The following is a 22,321-nucleotide window of genomic DNA, read 5'->3' on the forward strand; positions in this document are numbered from 1 at the left end:
ACTTTTACCATGGTATCACCATGATGTATGTGTATGTCCACAGATGGCAGTTGTGTGATAGTCAGCTGGTGAATTATTCATTCTGAATCCAGTGCACCTTAAAATAATTTGTGTTCCAGGAGGAAGTGAAATGTCACTATTCTATAATTAAATAGAGACAAATATTTTGTTTTGAAAATAAACCAAATATTAGAGTGAAGAGGTCAGGTGGGTGAAGAGGTGGAAAAGGACCGACAGGGCCGCTGACGCCAGAAAGAGAGTTCATTTGATGTGCTTACCTTCAGACGGTCTTTAGGGAGGGCCACAGCACCTTTCTTGATGACCTCTTGAACTCTCTCCACTGATAGGTCACTTCCTGCCTGCTCCAGTCGCTGGCTGAAGAATCCAATCACCTGAGACACAAACACACACACAGTCAGTAGCTGTATAGCCAGTCACTGTGGCTCTTTTTACATACGTCATAAAAGACTTGTGCCTCAGAGCGGCAGATGTACTCCTAGCTAATGCCAAGACATCAGTGCAATGTTGTAAATGATGATGTTTGCACAGTGTGTGTGATACAATATCCCAGAATGCAATGTAATGATGAATGAATCAACAGCAATAATCAAACATCTTCATAACTCATCGAAGTGTCAAAAGGGCAGAAGAGATGTGTCTAAACCAGAAAAAAGCAAACAGAACCATTATAATCAAAACTAATTGAAGACATTTGTACGAAAAAAAATTTAATATGCAAAATGACTGTACTTATTTTGTAACTGGATTTCTGAATTTTAGAAAAATGTGGCATTTTGTTATTCTTATTCAGCACACAGTTTACACTGTGCAGTATGCAGTGCACTAGTATTCCATTAATTCAGTTTTGGATGAAAGCAATTTTATTCTGCGTGGTGTGTTTAAGGCTGGAGGGGGTCATGCAGCATTAATGCACCAGTGTGAGTGTGTTTAAAGAGGGAATTTACTTCCTGACTTCTGTAGATTGCCCCTTGGGATTCGACTGCACAATATAAAGCAGTGGGTTTAGTGTAAACTTCACCTATATGAATGTTTGCACTGAGGATTTTGAACCATGTGCTTCAGTATCATCTTTAGAAAGTGATACGGACAGCCACATATCTAAAAAAAAAAAAAAAGCAAAAGCAAAAGCTCTGTTCCAAAATCTAATGAGATGCCAATCTTAGGCAATACATTTAGGCAAATAGGCAAAATACTTCAGCAGTACAGTGATGGCGACATATACCATAGTAGGTCTTTTTGTTGTTAAAAGCTACATAGTTTTGATCAAACTCAATGTTTTTACATATTTTAAAATAATCTTCACAACATGCCAATGTAAAACTCTACTGGAGACAATAGCAATTGTGTGAATTGCTGCTCATGGAGAGTGTTTCAAATCAGTCACAGCTAGGATGGCGTCTTAGAAGGTCTGTGTATACACTAGATCGCCCACTATGGTTTGGATCAGAGCTGGAACACACATTCAGTGTCTCACCGTGTCAAGGTTCTGCATGATATCCTGGAAAGAGGGATGCGAGCGAAACTGTTCGAACAGTTCTCGCTTATAGAGCAGCGCGTACAGCAGGTTCGGGTTGTGATGGAGGGAATTACTCAGACAGGAGTTTATAATCTCCAACATCATTCTGATCACCTCCTCGATGACATTCAGATCCTGAGCCTGATGGGGAAAAGAGAAAATGCAGCAGATAATGACAGAAGTAATGAAAAAGTTTCCTCTGCATTTTATAAGGCAACTGATGAGTGATTTCTGAAGGATCATAATGTGACACTGAAGACTGGACTGAAAATTCAGCTTTGATCACAGGATTAAATTACATTTTAAAATATATTCACATATGTTAAACTGTAATAAAATATGTCACATTAATACTGTTTTTTACTGTATTTTTGTTCAAATAAATGCAGCCTTGGTGAGTAGATGAGAATTTTCAAAACCATTAATAAATCTCGTCAACCATAAACTTTTGAACGGCTTGATCAGAAAAAGTGATCCAAACGACACTAATTGACTCCTGACATTTGCATCCCTGGTTCAAACGCATGGACTAACATGCTGTCTAGGAAGGTGCCAGCAGTGCAGAGAACACCACACCGTGTGTGTGTGTGTGTGGGTTAAATGGGTTAACATTTCCCTGTGCTCTGCTGCAGTCTGGGCGGTCACACTTTTTCTGGGTCACACACACACACTTAAAGCGGGGGCAACAGAAATGCATCTTTTCTCTCTTTCTGCAGCCGCATCATATATATTTCATGCATCAAATTGAAGCATGTTTGAAGCCAAGGCTGTATGATGTATAGATTGTCTGTGTGTGTGCTTTGGGGTGAACCCGGGGTGTTAGGACGGGTATAATTGCTTTACAAAACTATAAAGCATTATATTTTGAATAAAGAATTCTAAGAGCTTTAGTACTAAGGGACTGCTTCAAAGAGTGCAATTCATTACAAAATGCACAACATAACATGCCAATATACTGTTTAAACATTTGAGCACAAGCTATTATAAATGTATTTTAACTGTAGTAGCTGTTGTTTATGAGAATGTCTTCACATAAACCATTGCCAAAAGATTCTTCCCTTCAGTAACACAATGCATTTGACATTCAAACTCGTTAAAACATTTTTTTTTTTCAAAGCCATGTCTCTGAAGAGCCTTCGGTCAATGACCTTCGACCTTCTCATTTCCTTTTCTCCCACTGTCCTTCCCTATACAGAGTCTCTGCCTGCAGCCATCTCGGCCTCTTCTTTATGTTATTCATTTATTGCTAATTCTCAAGACTGATGTCAGTTTCCGAGCCACAAATCTCTCTGGACAAAAGCAAGTCAATGGAACAGAATGTGCAATCCGGTTTCCATAGGAACGAACACACACACACACACACACACACACTTTGTGTGGAAGCTAAGAAAAGTGATTTTAAGAGATGACAGCTCGAGAAAGTTCAGAGTGTGTGTAGTGAAACACAAAAGCCAAGGAATGTACAAAAAAACACAGTTTTATGGAATTAGCTTCAATGACTGTACGACAAACCACCACACCATCGTTTAAAACACTGCAAACATAATTCAACTCGTGAAAGAGAGAGAAGAGAGAGAGAGAAAAGGAAATAGAAATGAAAGAAAAAACAAAGAAATACTAATATAAGATTAAGAAAAGGAAAGGAAAATAAAATGAAAGGTAAATAAAATCAAACAGAAAAAATTAAAATAAGAAAACATAAAAAGAAAAAAGGATCAGAGGAAACGTAAAATTAGTAATAAAAATACAAATAAATAAATAAAATTAAAGTAAAACAATAAAAAACAAAACAAAGAAAAGAAACTCATCCTGAAGTGTTTTTGCTCCAGATATGAACGTTTCTTCAGTTCTTCTTCAGCTGCTTCTTAAGGAAGTGAGACTGACTCGCATCATGACATATGGGTGGTATGATTTCATTCATACTACCCATATTATTACAATATAGAACATATTTTTAAACGGTTGTGAAGTAGCAGCTAGTCAGACAAAACGTGATTTCGGATTTCACTCAAAGAGCCAGAGACGTACAGTACTGTGCAGAAGTCTGAGGCACACTAGTATTTTCGCCTCAAAGAAATGGTTTTAAGCCATTATTTACGTATTTTGTTGTAGTGTCTCAGTAGGAAATATCAGTTTACATTTCCAGACATTAATTGTGCCATTAATTGTAATAATCCAGTGAAATCCACGGAGGTCGGATCTCACCATCATCGAGTGCCTCTGAAATTATATGAAGAAACAGAAAAAACAGAGACTAAGACCAGAAGAACTGCGGCATACAATACTAGTGTGCCTAAGACTTCTGCACAGTACTGTACGTGTGTAAAGCGCTCAGTCCTGCTGACCTCAGATTGAATCAGTCTCACAGTGGCACAAGTGCCAGAAGAACAAGGGCTTTACTGGAAAGACAGCAGGTTTTGGAAAGGCCTTTGTGATTACTGCAGTTTGTGTTCTGCTTGAGACTCACGAACACACGTGCACACCAGTAAGCCGCCTTCAGCGTCCCCATACAGCACCATCTGTTAATACCTGAACCGGAACACCATACTTAATGTCAGGACACGTATAAAGGCGAAATCTCACACCAACGCATGATGCAAGACCCTGAGAATGTGTCATTTATGCGCCTCTAGTGGCAGCAAACAGAACTGCAGAAATAATGACTGATTTCAAACAGGTTTTCGTGAAAAACGTGCTTAAAGTACAGAGCCCTTACCAATATTTCTGACCCTAAAATTAGGGATGTGTTGAAGTTCAAACAGAATGGCCCAAATACATAAACTGAAAAAACAACAGACGTTTTGAGAGATTTCAAGCTGAACCCTATCCGGATAGTCGAATATTTAATGCTTTCATTATTTCTTATATCCCTTTCAATTCTATCTGCTTCTATTTTGGACAATGTTTGAATTTTTGTATTCATAGCACTTCACAAAAAAAGGAAAAGTCTGTAATTAAACTTGTACAACTGGTTAATCTTCTAAACACAAATTATGATATTTTTAAATCAAACCTGGGAGGTTCCTGATCCTCCACTTAAAATCCATGCAACTTGCAAAAGATCCAAACAGATCATTACGACATTGCGAAACTAATCTCTATGAATTAACCCGTGTAATATAAGTCTTGTGAAGTGATATGATCGCTTTAAAGGGATACTCCACTTTTTTTGGAAATATGCTCATTTTACCACTCCCCCAGAGTTAAACAGTTGGCGTTTACCGTTTTCGAATGTATTCAGCCGATTTTCTGATATTTAGAAGAATATCAGTAAGCAGACAGTTTCTGGTCTCATTGACTTCCATACAGGAAAAAAATATACTATGGAAGTCAATGAGACTGTCTGGTAAGTGATATTCTTCTAAATATCCGAAAATCGGGTGAATGGATTTGAAAACGGTAAAACTCAACTGTTTAACTCTGGGGGAGTGGTAAAATGAGCCTATTTCCAAAAAAAGTGGAGTATCCCTTTATGATGAACACATTTAATTTAGGCTTGTATTCACATATAGCTTGTCGTTCTGTATATGTATGTGTGTTGATCAATGTTTAGAGGCAAATTAAATCTGTTCATCACACAAAGCGATTGTATCTCTTCACAATACTTGGATTAAACCGCTTGATTCACATGAATTTGTTTTATGACGAAGGTTTGGTTACATGGACTTCCAATGGAGGGACAGAAATCTCTCTGGAATAATTTAAAATCGCATAATTAGTATTACAGGATTGGAACGACATTTCATTCTTTGGTTATTAACCATTTTTGGCTAATCCATTCAGGTTTATTTCTACAGTGCGGATGTCGAGTTTGCAGAAGTTGTGCTGATGACATAAGCCCAGCCGAAGCCCTCCGCTCTGGGTCGTGTTCCTCACACCTTCCCCTTCCCACCAGACAGAGGAAATTCCTGCCCTCCGTTCCCATGACGACCCCCTACATGTCGGAAAAGATCTGCGGACGCAGCAGTCGGGAATATTAACGGGGTGGGAGACTGTCGCCGCTGTTATTAACCAAATTTAAGTAGATACTTATGAAACAAACGTGCAGGACGGGATCAGACCAAACCTGGAAATTCTCGTCTAGACCTGCGGTTCTCAACAAACAGGTCAAAGGTCCGTTCAAACTGGTGAACAAAACTGGTCAGGTACTTGACGTTCGAAGTGAAATGTGGGCCGTGAAGCAAAAGCAGTTGAGAAGGACGTCTGGGAAACCAGATCAAACTACAACCTAGAAAGACGCTGGAGGTGTCTAGACAGAAACAGGGAGTGATAATTAGACGAGAAGAACGTAGGAGTGAATTAGGGATGAGAGCGATATGCTCTACAGTACAGACTAATGAGATTACACACACACACACACACAGAGAGACAGGGAAAATCAGGTCAGATGTTAATGTGTGAACAAATCCTACACAGACAAAATCAAAGCACTTCTGTAGTGCTTTGATTCAAGTATCTTCTAATCATCTAGTCTAATACACACAGATGTTATGCTGCAGTGTGATATTACTATTTTTCATTAATATCAGTCTGATGTACATTCATCAGAAGAGTCACTGTGAGTGGAATGCACATAAACACTACTGTTTGGGGGCAGATTTTTGTAAAGAAATTCATACTTTATTCAGCAAGGTGGCCTTAAATTAATTAAAAGTGACATTCATTTATGTTTTTAATATTCAACCAGGAACCCTGACAAATATTCATAATTATCAGAAATGTTTTTTTAGCAGGAATTCATCATATTTGAGTGATTTCTGAAGGATCATGTGACACTGAAGACTGGAGTAATGCTGAAAATTCAGCTTTGATCACAGGAATAAATTACATTTTAAAACATATTCACATAGAAAACAGCTATTTTAGATTGTAATACTATTTCACAATATTACTGTATTTATGATCAGCCTTGGTGAGCAGAAGAAAGTTAAAAATATGTCTGCATGAGAAATCTGAACAGCGTGGGTTATGAACCAAAGATTAACACTTATGGTAAAGGGTTTTATTACATCACTAACTGTCAGGACATATGACTCATAAACCTAGAGCTAGACAAAATAAGATGCTACTGAAAATAAAATTGTGTGTATGTGCATTGAGAAATAGATAGAAAGGAACAGGAAGTGCCCATGCATCCAGTGCCAGACAGTCATTAGTCATCTGTCTGTGTGTATACGTGCATGAGCGCGCGCATGTGTGTGTGTGTGGTCTAATGATCAGCTAATGACTGATGTCAATACCATCTAAGCCAGTAAGAGGCAAACTCCTGTCTCCATGGTTACAAGCCCTTATGCTCTCAAGCAGAGGTCAGGGGTCAAAGGTCAGGTCAAGGCGAGACACTGATCCCAAGAGGTAGATGGTCGTCGCCATGGCAACAGTCAGGTAAATGACGGAAGTGAGCAAATGGAGATTCATCTTTAAAGGTGGCATATGTAATAATTGAGGTAACAATATACGAAAAATGAGCTACACGCATCAAAAGAATGAGAAGAAATAAGTGCAAAGATGTCATTAAAAAACGGACAAGTTATAGTGCTGCCGAGATATTAACCTGAATTAGCATGCTAAATTACTAGCCCCGGCCCGGCAGGTATCGTAATACCAGTTCCGGCCATGGGAGGCGGTATGCGGACGGGCAACGTTACCACCAGCCAAACTGCAATAGACGAGTGAGTCGCGCTCGCGCCGGCTTGTGTGTGTACTTGAACCTGATGTCAGTCGTGTGGAAATACAGCCCACTACTACATTTCAGTTCAGGGAAGAGTTCAAAAAATGATTGGTCGACATTATGCATGAGGAATACATTTTGGTAAGTTGTAGCATACAGGAATCTTTCAACAGTGTTCGTGTTCTTTTTCCAGCTAGTAGAGACGATCGGTTCACGTGCGCTAGGGATCTGTAGTGTAACATGTACAAGCGCCAAAACGGTATTTATTCTTGGAATTGCGTAATATAATTGACAGAATCTGAGAGCTTAACTAACCTGCTTGCTAAGTGTCAATTGCGTGTGTCTCACGGTGAATTCACGGCGCTAGCTTGATCAACATCAGCGAATGCTGTCTGTCAAATTAATTCACTAACAATAAAAGTGTAATATGAACAAAACGAATACCATAAACTTCAAATAATTGCCCAAGCTTTTATTTTCCCATATCGTCGAAATGCACCAGCTTGTTTTTGAGATCTATGAGGCGGTCTTCATCATTTAGTGTTGAGATTCATAGTGTTTAGTTTAGTTCACTCTAGTGTTTAGTTGAGTCTCTGATCTCTAAAAATCTCCAAATGTTCCACGTGAAACTGCGGTCTTCCAACCTTTTACTATCATGTCAAATGATTTGAATAACATGCGCGATGGTAGGAGCACAAGTCATTTTTTGGAGGTATACTGCCCCCATCTGTTATGGAATATGGAGTAGGATTTGATTTATGATGTTAGATGGCACCTTTAAGGTAAATCGGTGAATCTTTTATAGTTTCACTGAACACCGGTTTGACACGTGATGATCAGAAACCGAGTGCTGGAATACATATTGGATTTTGGAGGACGCTGAGGAAAACAAGCTAAGCGTTTCCCACCTGTAAACGCTCCAGCTGCTGCTGCGACAATCAAAAGAGCCTTTAAAGAGCAAAGATGAGAGGACTGAGAATGAAACAGATGGAGAAGAAAACGAGGGAGGAAAAGAAGGGCAGAGGAAGAGACAGGTAGAAAGTGTGTGCGTCTTTAGGGAGATGGTAAATAGGTCACTTTCTGACCTGTATTAAGACACTGAGACATCCCATAATCGTGGCACTGCGGTCTGTCTCTCTCTTCGTACAGATCAGGGTTATTAAACTAAAACTTAAAGGGATAGTTCACCCAAAAATGAAATTTACCTCCTGATTTACTCACCCTCAAGCTATCCTAGCTGTATATCCTTATTATCCATATTTTATCGACTACAATAACTAGTTTCCAACAGACGGCCTACGCACCGATTTACAGTGAAAGAGTAACACTTGACTTCACACACAACATAATGACCAACGCTGAAGCGCAGAGGTTAGAGCAAACCAAAACACTAAGAAGTCTAAAAGAGAAATGTGGGAGGAGCTTGAGTTTGTTGCCCAGCCCTGTTAGTTTGAACTGCGAGAGGCATCAAAGCTTACGCGACTCCTACATCCTACGTCATACATCGCCAAGTGTTACTCTTTTGGCATAAGTCGACTTGTGTAGGCCGTATGTCAGAAAGCTAGTTATTTTAGTCAATAAAGTTTTAAATATGGATATTTTTCCTACACGAACACACGGCTTCACTTCAGAAGGACTTTATGAACTCCCGGAGCTGTGTGCAGCACTTTTATGATGGATAGATGCACTTTTATGATGATAGATGCACTTTTATCATGGATAGATGCACTTTTATCATGGATAGATGCACTTTTATGATGATAGATGCACTTTTATTGTGGATAGATGCACTTTTATGATGATAGATGCACTTTTATTGTGGATAGATGCACTTTTATGATGATAGATGCACTTTTATCATGGATAGATGCACTTTTATGATGATAGATGCACTTTTATTGTGGATAGATGCACTTTTATGATGGATAAATGCACTTTTATGATGCTAGATGCACTTTTATCATGGATAGATGCATTTTTATGATGATAGATGCACTTTTATCATGGTTAGATGCACTCTTATGATGGATAGATGCACTTTTATCATGGATAGATGCATTTTTATGATGATAGATGCACTTTTATCATGGGTAGATGCACTCTTATGATGGATAGATGCACTTTTATCATGGATAGTGCACTTTAATGATGGATAAATGCACTTTTATGATGATAGACACACTTTTATCATGGACAGATGCACTTTTATCATGGATAGATCCACTTTTATCATGGATGGATCCACTTTTATGATGATAGACGCACTTTTATCATGGATAGATGCACTTTTATGACGGATGGATGCACTTTTATGATGGACTTCCAAACAGAAAGAACCATTCACTGTCATTATAAAGCTTGGAAGAGCCAGGACATTTTCTTAATATAACTCCGATTGTATTGTTCTTTTGTCTGAAAGAAGAAAGTCATATACACCTAGGATGGCTTGAAGGTGAGTAAATCATGGGCTAATTTTGGGGTAATCCCTTTAAACCATAAAACAACTTTTGTTGCTTAAAATAAAATAAGCATTAACTGAAAGATTACATTTTTTTGTTTTTACACAAGCTAATTTCTAATTTTCATACACATATCGGCTGCTTGACGTCTTGAAAATGCAGTCAGATTTTAGATAACTGGCGATAACTATTTCATAAGATGTTCTGTATGTACAGACACACAGTCTTAACATCACAAACTGCATCTGTTCCCATAGATTGAAGGAAATCCCATGGCGATAACAGTGACAGCAGACAAAAACAGTGTGTGTGTGCGTGTGTGAATGTTGTTTGTCTTATAAGATATGACAGAGGAAAGGCTTGCAAAATCAAATGAAGTCTAAACTCGTGCTTGATAACTGTTTTGGACATCCTTCCCATAAAACTCCTCTGAGAAACACAGAAATACACAGAGCCGGAGCCCAATCATGCGCTTCTACTGAAGAAAGGGTGCTTCTGGGAAAACTGGCTCTGCTTTGGCTCTTCAACCCGCTGGAGGGACAACTTCCTCACAAAGTCCGGTCTTCAAAACAACAACATCAACAAAATAGGCAACACAAACCTAAATGGCTTCTGTAATGACACTGATGAAATATGCAATGCAATGCGCACTAGGGGACGATACTCTAATTGTGTAATCCTAATCGTAAAGTACAGGTATTTAATTACATTTTTTGAGTACATAAAACTCAGTTTTCTGTCCATCTCAAATAAAACAATTAATAAATAGATTATATATATATATATATATATATACACAAATTAATGTTTTAATCTATTATAATTAATAATAATTGAATACTAATTTAAATAACTACTGTTTTTAATCAAATACCTTGAATGCTTCATCAGAGCTTATAATAGCATTTTATTATCATTAATAATAATAATAAATAGATAAGAATAAATTATTATTATTATTTGTAATCATTATAATTATTATTATTATGTATTACTATTATTATTTAAATAATATTAATGATACTTTTATGGGGGTTTTTTTTACAATTAAAAATAATTGATTGGTATTCAAATTACTCATTTCAATAACTTCTAAATGCTTCTCCAGATGTATATTATATTATTATTATATTTCTTATTATATTAATACAAATAAAAAAAACAATACATAATATTAATAATAATGACAATAATTGTTTTTATTTGATTATTATTAAATATTTGTATTTATAATGGATTACTATGGAACTTATTTGTACATTTTTATACCTTCTGAACGATTCACCACAAACAGTGATGGCATAAATATCCAAAATCAAAATACTTTGGGTGTAAAGCATGTTTTCAGAAACTAGGAGTACATCTCATAAATTAAGTTGTTGTTGTTGTTGTTTTTTTGTGGGCAGGTTATGTAGTAACATAGCAAGTGATGTCTTCATTCAGTGGAACTGTGGAAACTGATGGAAAAGGGAGTGTGAGTGAAGATATTCAGAGAGACAGAGAGAGACAGATGGACAGATGAAGAGGAATAGATGTGAATGGAAGGAGAACGAGGCACAAAGCAGGGGTGCGGGGCTTAATCAGGACAGCAGACAGCAGTCTGACCCACCCAGACACACAGCAGACATCTGCAAGGCTCCGGCCTCAGGCTGTTTGTGGAGCAAACACACACACACACACACACACACACTGAAGACTCTCAACTTCTCACACACACTCCATTTACATCCCCATTGTCCCAGACACCCCACCCCCTCTCTAGGGGGCAGCAGAGCAGGTTGGCTGCTGCCCTCTAGGGTTGAATCCACTGACCTAAATGACCTCCTGAAATAGCCCCTCCCCCTTTCCTCCCAAGCCCCGCCCTCCCTTTATGTCTACTATGTGTCTTTATGTCTAGCCAGAAGGACTGTCTGCTGTCTAACACACACACACACACACACACACACACACACACACACGTCATTTAGGACTAATGATGCTCTGAGGGCTCAGGGTTGCTGTTTACGCCTGGTTTTAACATCCGATTGATCAAATCACAAGTTGAGGCCAAAGCAAATGTGTATGTCTATATTTTTTTCCAAAGAAGCAAATGTGCTACTAATTTGAAAATTTTAGGTGCGCGATGAAAATGAATCAAATAATTAATTTTTAATTAATAAAAAAAAGTATATGAGGAGATATTTAAAAGAACATGATTTATTTGAATGTAGGAATCATTCTAGGTTTAAATATTTCTGCTTCATACTGTATTAATTTAATAATCACAGAAGTACTTATAGTAACACTAAATTAAATTGCAGATACAGTGTGTTGTGTAAGCGAAACCCCCCCCCCCCCCCCAATAAAAAAAAGAAAAAAAAATGTTTTGCATAATGCGGGACTTTTAATTATAAACAAACAGAAATGCAACGAGACTCTTATTTTGAAATATTTTCACTACTTCCATATGCTCATTTAGATGATGAGGGTGATCAAATATGCACTCTTAAAAAAAGTAAATATTTTTAAAGAGTGATATCAACCATAAATCATTTTCTGTAAAGCATGCTTTGAAATGATATGTATTGCGAAAAGCGATATAGAAATAAAATGTAGAATTTGGAGTTTTAGAATTATAGAAGTGAATTTAATTGAATTGAATAAGCAATTGCTTGGCATAAATGTGCCTATCGCAGCAACAGCAATGAATTTACTTTGAAATGTACACCACTCATATTAATTTTATTAAATTATAGCCTTTTGAAGATTAATAATCACATATCACGCCATATCACGATTCAAGCCCCAAATTTAAGACCTCTTAAAAAGATAATCAAGACTTTTGTTATACCATATAAGACTTCGGACCTTAAAAATGAAAAGAAAATTGAATTTAAGACTTAACCTAGTTTTTATTTGCACATGTACACATTAATACATTAGCCCTTGATGGGTAAATGTGAACCAGTGAACTGAGGGATTGACTCACATAGTCGGGCAGGACGGTCCTGTCGTCTGCTCCCAGAGGCCCGTGCAAGGACTGGGTCGCCTGCTCCAAAACTTTATTGTGCTTCTTAGACAGCAGAGCAAACAAACTGAGAGAAATAGAGAGAGAGAGAGAGAGTTAGAACCACAAATTCTTGCTTGAAATCATTACACAAGATTGTATTTGTCTCGTCAGAAAATCAAAACAGCGTGTCACGATGATGAACGACCTGCTGCGTTTGTTTTTGCCTACCAGATTTTTTAGATGTAAAAAATCGTAATCTCCTCATATGCCAATGAGAAGAAGAGTCACAGCTGAGAAATTGCATCTTAACCGATGCTACGCATGCAAATATAGGCAACTTTAATATGCGGACCTTGCTTTGGAAAACACGTATCCTTGTATGGAGGCAATCCCACAATGCATTGTGTGCCGAGCTCAGATTAATATGGCAGACAAAGCAAGATAAACATTTCAAACTCTTATTTAGTTTAGGTTTTTCATCTTTCAGCTTTATTTCAAAGAACAAAAATGCTTTAAATTGAGGCAAGTCGACTAAGTTGCTGCCCACGTCGGTCACTTATTAGGTTCTGTGACGGCTATAAAAGTTATGTAGGCAGCTCAGCGGGCTTTGGGACTGTGCTCTGGTTTCAGAGCTCTTTTAATGAAGCTTAAGTTTGTACAGTATGTAATTTGGGTCAGAGTTTTCTCCCAGGTCTGGGCACGAGGGCTGGATCAGAAAAACCTCCAGACTTGAGTTTCTCTAAGAAGTTTTTCAAATCCAGCTCGAGTAAACTGGGTCACATTTTAGACTCAGGGAGACAAAAGCCTACAGGACAGCAAGATCTTCTGAAGCATTTCTGCCTCGCTCTGAGAGTTAAAAATATAGAAACCAGGATGAAAGTTTCCAAAAAACTTGAACTGGTATGATTTTTTTCTTAACAAAAGCCTCAGTCACAACCTTTGCTCTGTAACTGTGATTAAAGTCTGAATTTAACCAGTGTTGTTAACTAAAACTATAAAACTGTTTTTATTGTTAATTTCAATTACTTATATAAGTTCATATATATATATATATATATATATATATATATATATAATGTATATAATATTATATAAACTTATATAAAAAGTATATTAAACAGTATATAAACAGTATATTAAACGAAAGCTTAAAACACAAAACTTGAAGTACTAAAATGAGTAAAACTAAAAATTAAAGCTGAACAGAAACATAGAAACTAAAAATAACAAAAGCACTTAAAATTGAAACTGAAAAATCTAAAAATAAAAGCTAGTTCAAAATATGAATAAATATTATTAAAGCTATTTGCATTGATAATTTGTAGTATTGAAGGAAATACGAGCATCACTTTCCCACTGAGCACTGCATTCTGGGATTGTTAGATGCTGTCTAGTTAGGCAGTTTACTTGGTCATCATCATGGTTTAAATCAAAAATCATTCTCACAGGCATACAGATACCCACATTAACACCTTTCTGACCCGGATAGCACCAAGTAAGCGTCTGTGATAATAGCCAGCCAATCAGAGTCGTTGTATGTTAAAGGCAGAATTAAACATAAATCATGGGTAATGATGAGCTGCCTCACTATGATGACCTTCAAATCTTCTTCTGCTGGAATGTGCAGTATATGTGCATGGGTGAAAGAAAATGCAAGTGCTGTGCATGTAGGCTTATGGAGAACAGCAGGCATGATGGGAAGGATTAATGCGTCTCATACTGATGACTATTAATCATTAAAGGATGGCACATGCCTTGAGCTCTAACCATATGAAGCAGTCATACCACACACACACACACACACCTCTCTTCACTCTTACAACACTTGAGTACGTTTGGAATTGCATTTACTAGAATTGCAGTATATGAAAACTATGGAAATGTTATGCAAAATGAATAAACTACAAATTAATTGCAGAACCATTATGTTATTGGACAGCTAAGTAACGAATATTTTCTGCATACTGCATTCTGTTTGTTGTACGGTGTAAAATAAAACTAGAAGCTAAAAATATAATTTATTTTTAAATACATAAAAAAGTAGTATATGAAACAGTAAATATCATTTTGGATTTTTTTCCCTTTCAATTTTAGCCATTAAAGGTAGGGTAGGCACTTTCCTAGCCTGGATGCCAGCCCGAACTCCGCCCAAAACATTTTTTGGTCGGGAAGTTCGGTCTGGACTCGATCCATTGAGGAGTAATTATGATCAGGCAAAAAATGAACGGGCCAATCAAATTGCCAGGGCGGGCTTTATACGATGATGGACAGATGATCTGCAGGGACGTAATCATCACGTTATGTAACGTTAAAGAGCGCTTGTCAAAGATGACTGCAGCTGGAGAATTGAGATGTATAGATTCTACTGTCGCGTCTTTGGTCAAATAAATCGACAGCGCGTTCATTTTAATAGACAAACAGAGAACTGCAATCAAGGCATTTGTCGATCCAAAAGATATTTTTGGCGTCCTTCCTACATGATTCGGCAAAAGTGTAACTTATCAGCTGGCTCTGACGGTCGCTAAGAAGATTGGGCATAATGAAAAGCCTGTGGTCGTTGTGGTTTCTCCTTTGGTGGCACTCATGGAGAAGTTATTTATTTAACTTCTAAAATAAGTAAAGTTAGGCTGCGTTCTGTATTTGAAAACTGCGCTACGCAAAGGAGTTGACTTACTGCATTGCTATGATTGGTTGTAGGTCTAACGACTATCCAAGTGAGTGCAGAGGTTTTTTTTTCCTCGTTCGGTTTCGACGCGCCTCATAATCAAAGCCTAATAGAGCGGTTTCAGACTCATATTCTCTCTTGAATATGAGTATGACAAAGTCAGGCTAACACTTTCCCCTAAATTTGTTTAAACTGTCTTTATATACTAAAGGCCAATTTATACTTCTGCGTCGAGGGCACATAGGCGATGCCGTCGTGAGCATTTATACTTCTGCGTTCAGGTCTTGGTTGCTCTGCAGTACTGCTCCGGAACGCTAGTTGGCGGCGGAGGGTTTTAATGTTCCACTGTGTTTAGATTCCTCGCAGCTAGGTTACAAGCAATAGCGATTGAAAGAGAGCAGATCATGTTGGAGTTGGAGCTTTTTGAGATGGAAAAACAGTTAATTTTAGTGAAATTACTAAAACTGAAAGGCAGAAATGAGAGAAGACGTCGGAGGAGATGTTACGTGTGGAAATGCTTTAGAAGGTACATGCGGAAATGCGTTGGAGGAAATGCGATGCTACCAAGCCGACCAATCACCGATCTTGCGGTCTGCGTCGTCGCGACGTGTAGTTACATTTTTGAGGAGGATGGGAGCATCAGGTTACGGCGAAGGGTGCGCGGTATGGGACGCGTCTGTACGTATGCTACGCCGTACCTACTGCGCGCACCCTATGCAGAAGTATAAATTGGCCTTTATACACACCAAGAATGTGAGTACTCTGAATAGGAGAGTATAAAAATCGAGTGTTTGTAGTCCTCTCAGGGCTGCAATAAACATAGCTACACTTTCCATTCGGAACGAAAGCAATGATTGGCTGGGTGCCTGTCGCTCCCCCTCCCTACCATGGCTACCACCCCTGCTGCTACATGAGCCGCCCACATCCGCACACCTGGTTGACTCGATCATTTCGAAAGAGTACGAGGAGAGGCACGTAGCGGCCAGAAGCTAGGAAGTCTCACAATTATGGCAGAGAAAAAGCAGTCAAAATTCCCTGTACCACCTGTACCTGCTTATACAGTCAGCGCAGGCAAACAAGGCCAAAAAAAGCAGACGCACACCAGTACAGATTTGAGGTCATTTTTTGCGTCTTATCACGCTTGAATGGTTTAATACCACTTGAACGTAGCGCAGAGATCATATACTGTAGCGCAGCCAAAAAAAATGGATGCTGCGTTAATTGCGTTCAATAAAGTGACAGCCCTATAGATATTGTTCAGTATCTAGTTAGCTAATGTTGTATTTTTTAACACAGCCTTTTATCTTTTACCAATTGTCTTACCTGTGAATGTGAGCGTGTGTGTTGCATCAATATGCTGCATTGATGTTCATTAAAAATGGCGACGGCTAATATAACTTCAGTCATGGATTATTATTCTGACAGCTAAAAACATCTTGCGTCATGGAGAAAACAACATGTCATTATAGTTTGTGTCAAATTAGAGTCGGATCAACTCATCTGCCACCATCTGCTGTGAAACCATATCCTTCCACAAGAAAATCTTGGTGGTGTTTGCTGGTACGAATTAATATACTATTATATTAATATATTATGAACAGTTTATCTAAATATTTTGAAGTAGATTCTATTTTTATATTTTACGTTTTCATTTTATCTTTAAAGTTAGCAATTTTGTTGTCTGTTTTAGTAATTTTTATTAGTTTATTTCGATTTACGAATTTAAAAAAAATGATAAATTTTGCCTTGGCAACTAGCAGAAATAAAATAAGCTTAATATTTTATCCCAGTTAATGATTATTTTATTTCAAGTATTGATTTTTTGTTTTAGTTAATGGTAATAACCCTGGAACAAAAGTTAACTCCCCACCATGATGCTAGGTTGTTGCTAAGTGGTTGCTAGGGCATTCTGGGATATACTGACCCAAAAAAGTTCTCCCGTCCGTTTTATGATCCAGCAGGATAAATCACACATCTGATCATTTAGTAAAGTAACAGCACAGCACACCTCTGCTCAATAACACACATGGTTTGATAAATCAAGAATGTAGGTCGACACAAACTGAAATTTAAAGTGTATGCAACAGTGCTTGACTTAGCAAACACCACGCAAACAGGAAAACAAATCAGAACATAAATATTATCATCCCGCCTGGTCTTATTATCAACTGTTTCCTCTAACGCAAACAACAGCAGCCCACAAGCAAAAACGAGAAAAAGTGCCAATGAAAGCTCAAACATCCGTTAATAATTATTTTGTACTGTTGCTGGCATGCGCACCGCTCGGGACTTGTTCGGCCTGAGATTATTGTTTGATCGGTATTTATTTCAGGGATCAAATCCATGCAGAAGCAACAGGAAGGGTAGACTGCAGAGTTGAGAGTGTTTATATGAAACACCAAGTCACTGTGACCTACTGAGAGAGTCAGAGCACATTAAATGCCCGCTGGCACACACACAGAACTATCTGTCCGTCTGGTCTGGGTTTTGATCCGTCTGATACATACGCACACACACACACTGTCTGGAACTTTCAGTCTAGATAAATCTGTGCGTCTGTTATGGTCTGTCTGTTCACAGACGACTGAAGTGCTTCGTTTGGTGTGTGTCGATTTCTGGGTCTCTTTTCTGTGACTGGAGCAGGTGGAGTTCTCACTGTGCTAATGGGACACGAAGCAGCAGGGCTGCACTTTGTCGACTCTTAAAGCCACTCTGAGCTAAAAATACCCACTCTCTTCAAACAGGGGTACTTCAGTGCACCTGGGCTTTTAACAAGTACACACACACACAAATACTTCAGCTGCTAACATATGCAAGTGTGCGGTTTGGAATTATTATACTGTTGACAGATTAGCAGGTCTATCAGGTGAGGTGTGTGTGATTGACAGTGTTGGGAGGAACTCGTGTGGTTCTCTTGTTCTGCACACATAAACCCTGTGGAAAGAGCTAGGGACACTTCAGGTTCACAGTGTTTCCTCTACATTCATTCTCCCGTGGCGGGCCGCCACACTTAAAATCCTCCCGCCACGGCTACAGCTTCTCAGTGACGTCCGATATTCTGCATAGTATTATGTTATTTTGTTAAGCCCCACTAAAGGCATAAAAAACTTTGTAAAGCACAATCAAGTTTTCACCCTATATTCCAAGACTTCTAAAGTCATTGCATAATGTGTAATTTTAGTCGCTAAGTTAAAGTTAACGGAAAGTCATCTCGCCTCAGTCATTCTCCATTCAGAATTCACACAGCCCGTCGCGTTCGTTTGCGACACGACAACACTCTCTTCAAGGTCAATATTCCCATTATTACTTCATTTGTAGATAAAGCATAAAGGTCTATGGTTTTCATAAAATGACTTTATCTTGCTGGAGTGGAGTTTATTGCCCATACCTTTCACAATCCCTTTAAGTAAGATTACAGCATGGAGTCGAGAGAGTGCTATTGTTCTTCATGCGCACTGAAATTTAATACTGTTAAAAGAAAAGGCTCAAAAAACTGTTGCATATAGAATACACTAAGCATTAGTGCTGCACGATTAATCATATCGCAATCGTAATAGCGATCTCAAACCTATGCAATTATATAACGCAAAATGCCGCGATTTTATATGAAATAAACAAATTAGGGCTATTAACGCAGCATCTCTTCTTTTTTTTCATCTTTTGACTAGTGTTACACGATCCTGCTCTTATTTGTGCAAATGCCTTTTCGCATTTTGCACGACAAGAACTGAAAAGCTGCCTGTGAATGCCCTAAATGAGACTCGCAGAAAGACGCGCGCCATAATGCGCATGCACTGACACGTGCCAGAATACAGTTCTCTTTCGAGCTTGAACGAACAATAACACACACAATTATGCCAAAATGTCGTTTTGTCGAGTATCTTCATAACGTAAGAAAAGTCTTAAGGACGAAAAGAGTTGTGTGCTATGAGGCGCATGTGAGATCCGCGTCTCGGCAACGGGTGCTCTTAAAGGGCCAGCAGCGAATAAAGCGTTCTGTCAGTCAAGTTAAAAGAACAAAGGGAAATTAGAAATTTACTCACTGATCTTGACTAAAGAACTTTTGTAGCTTTAATAAGGATTATTCTATATATAATTTATAATTCATGCAGCACAGACTGTTTGATAACTTTATTCAATTTCTGTATCCTACCTGTTAAGACAGGAAGGGCACAGGTAAATATGGTTTTTATTATGGGTTTATGTGGGGATTGTTTGAAGTTCACTTAATTTAAAAGTTGTTAATTTTTTTTTTTAGCCTAATAATTTTTTTTTAAAAGTTGATAGTTTTCACTGTAATGATGGTTTGGTTGATGGTTTATTGATCATTATAGGTGTTATCAATCATTTAGTTGTTGTCTGTAGTTTGAGTTGAGAAATAAACATTAATACACAGAATGATCACTAATCTGTGTGTGCATTTTACTTTAGAACCAAGCAAGTTGGACTCATGAAACCATTTTATTATATCGGAATCGCATATCACAATTGCAATATTGACCTCAGTAATTGCAATGGCAATATGACTTTTTCCCCAAATCGTCCAGCCCTACTAAGCATATTATAGATATAATCCCTTCGCTATGTTCTTTTCAATGTGAAGCATTGCTTGCTGTGACTTGGTGTTGCTTCAAGTGCATCATTCTGCACACGGGATGCGCATGATCGATTATAATACTTTGGGGAGACAAGGCCCCCCCACCGGGGAAATGGGCCTGCCCCCACAGCTTGGAAAAATCCTAGAGGAAACACTGGGTTCACTCCTTAACATGACACAACAATCTCACAAAACTTGTCAAGAACATGTAGGGACATATTGTACCACAAAATCAAAAGGAAATCATATTTTGGATTCATTTATGTTGCTTATTAAGCCTATTTTAGATGTGACAATTAAGCATGTTTAACTCGTAATCACAATTCCATAATGTAAGAAATTATTTAACTATTTAAATTAATAAAACATTAATGCAATGTAAAAAAATACTGTGATGCAAATCTAAAGAAAATCACCTATATATATATATATATATATATACGTATATATATATATATATATATATACGTATATATATATATATATGAAGAGTTCAGATGCAAAAGCCTCTAAATGCCATTTGAAATTTTCTTCTAAAATGATAATTTTTATCAAGCTTGTATATTTAAGTTCAGTAACAAGTGAAATTACTGAACTTAAATATACAAGCTTGATAAAAATTATCATTTTAGAAGAAAATTTCAAATGGCACTTAGAGGCTTTTGCATCTGAACTCTTCATATATAAAACCACAACAACAAATTAAACAACTTTCCCCGTAATATTTTGTATAAAAAATTATTAATTAAATTACTCAAAAGGTACATTGCACCACTACTCATGTTTAAAATAGCCGTTTTTCTAACTCATACATGCTTAAACAATTGCCTGATGGGCTGAATGAGCCCTTCTCGGATCACTGCGATTGCCTCTATAATCCTGTACAGTAAAATAAATAAGAGGGATTCGAGACGGAGTTTGAGACGGGACGTGATGTCATGCGCGTTCACGCTCGGCTATGTCTGGCAGGTTTGTGTATTCACCGCCATTCTCCGTATCAGCGAAGAACTCGAGAGACACAACTTTAGTCAACTTTCGACAAAAGTAGGAGATGGATTTAAAGAGACCAGCTTGTAGTTCATTCCAAACTTCAACGCAAACTCCACGTGAGACAAAGAAAATAAAGAGCCAGGCGTCGGAATAAGATGAAAGTCAACATTGGGAAGGCTTTCAACAAATGGAGAGATCACCGCTCTGCTCTAGGGCTCAAATGGGATCCTATGCAAAGTAATAACTTATATTGTTCATGAAAGTGTTTCCATAATAATACAATCATTAGTGGATACTAGGGATGCAACGGTACACGGTAAAATCCCGGACCGTTCGGTCAGCCCTGCACGGGACAATCTAACCTCGTGTCCCGCGGGACTTCGGTTCTGCCATAGAGTTCGTGCTGATCCTTTTACCTTATTTTCCGCACTATAAAAGGCGCACTTAAAAGCCTTTAATCTTCTCAAAAAACGACAGTGTGTGCCTTATATTCGGGAGCGCCTTACTATATAGCTATGGATCAATTAGTTAACAACGCTCCGCATTATTAAATTCGCCCGCGAACTTGCGCTCGTGTCCAGCTTATTCCCGCTTTGTTTGTCACACGGCCAGTTCAACCGCGCGTCATAGACGTTCATAAAGCGCTCCCCGTTCTGTTCTGTTCACACGGGTCGTCTCATTCAAAACAACCCACTGTTGTTAGCGAGCCGCCGCACATTGAATACTCATATGAGTCAGGCTGCGAATGTAAGTTACGTGCCCGCCCCAGCGCGCTCACGCTTACTAAATAAGCCTCACCTCGGCTCCACGCACTCGCTACATTCCCAGCACAGATGCATAACGCAAACCCAGTCAAACTTTGACTGCAGTATATTGTTGCACAAGAATCTCTCAAAAGTGGATGAGTAAATAACATTGCACTTTGTATCCTGAATGCAGTATTTTTTTTTTTAATTATATTATTTTGCTCTGCTCTTTTTATTCAAACCACAAGCTAATTTATGTTAAAGGTAAAAGTGCACTTTTTCTTTCACATTGATCACTTCATTTACCAGTTATCAAGGTTTGGATTTGGGATCCACTTGAATATTTTAAAGTTTGCTTGTTTACATTTTGTATTTCATAAGTGGTAGTTGAAGAGGTTCAGTACAGACTAGAGTGTTAATTTATTCCATACACATTGATGTTCTTACTACTGTGACATTCTGTTTATGCTCATAAGAAAAATAAAACATATTTTTGGGATGAAATAGCAGTCTCTTTCTGCACAAAACGTACCGAAACCGAACCGAGACCGTGGCCCAAAAACCGAGGTACGGACCGTACCGTGGGCTATCTGTACCGTTGCACCCCTAGTGGATACAGTACGCACATAAAAAATAAACAAAAAACAAAGTTTTCTACTGCCCCGTTTTC

General features: G+C 38.1%; 1 protein-coding gene across 1 annotated transcript in view; it reads right to left on the bottom strand.

The window, feature by feature from the left end:
- dym (dymeclin) overlaps window positions 1-22,321 on the bottom strand; it is an 81,052-nt gene that overhangs the window by 16,534 nt on the left and 42,197 nt on the right. Inside the window, exons 14-16 of the mRNA XM_039661050.2 lie at window positions 12,633-12,738; window positions 1,496-1,678; window positions 279-392 (exon numbers count right to left, since the gene is read on the bottom strand). Coding sequence (XP_039516984.2) covers window positions 279-392; window positions 1,496-1,678; window positions 12,633-12,738 — 403 coding nt within the window. The remainder of the gene's footprint in view (window positions 1-278; window positions 393-1,495; window positions 1,679-12,632; window positions 12,739-22,321) is intronic.

Source organism: Pimephales promelas, chromosome 19 (genome assembly GCF_988280905.1).
Source record: "Pimephales promelas chromosome 19, fPimPro1.hap1.1, whole genome shotgun sequence".
NCBI lineage: Eukaryota > Metazoa > Chordata > Actinopteri > Cypriniformes > Leuciscidae > Pimephales > Pimephales promelas.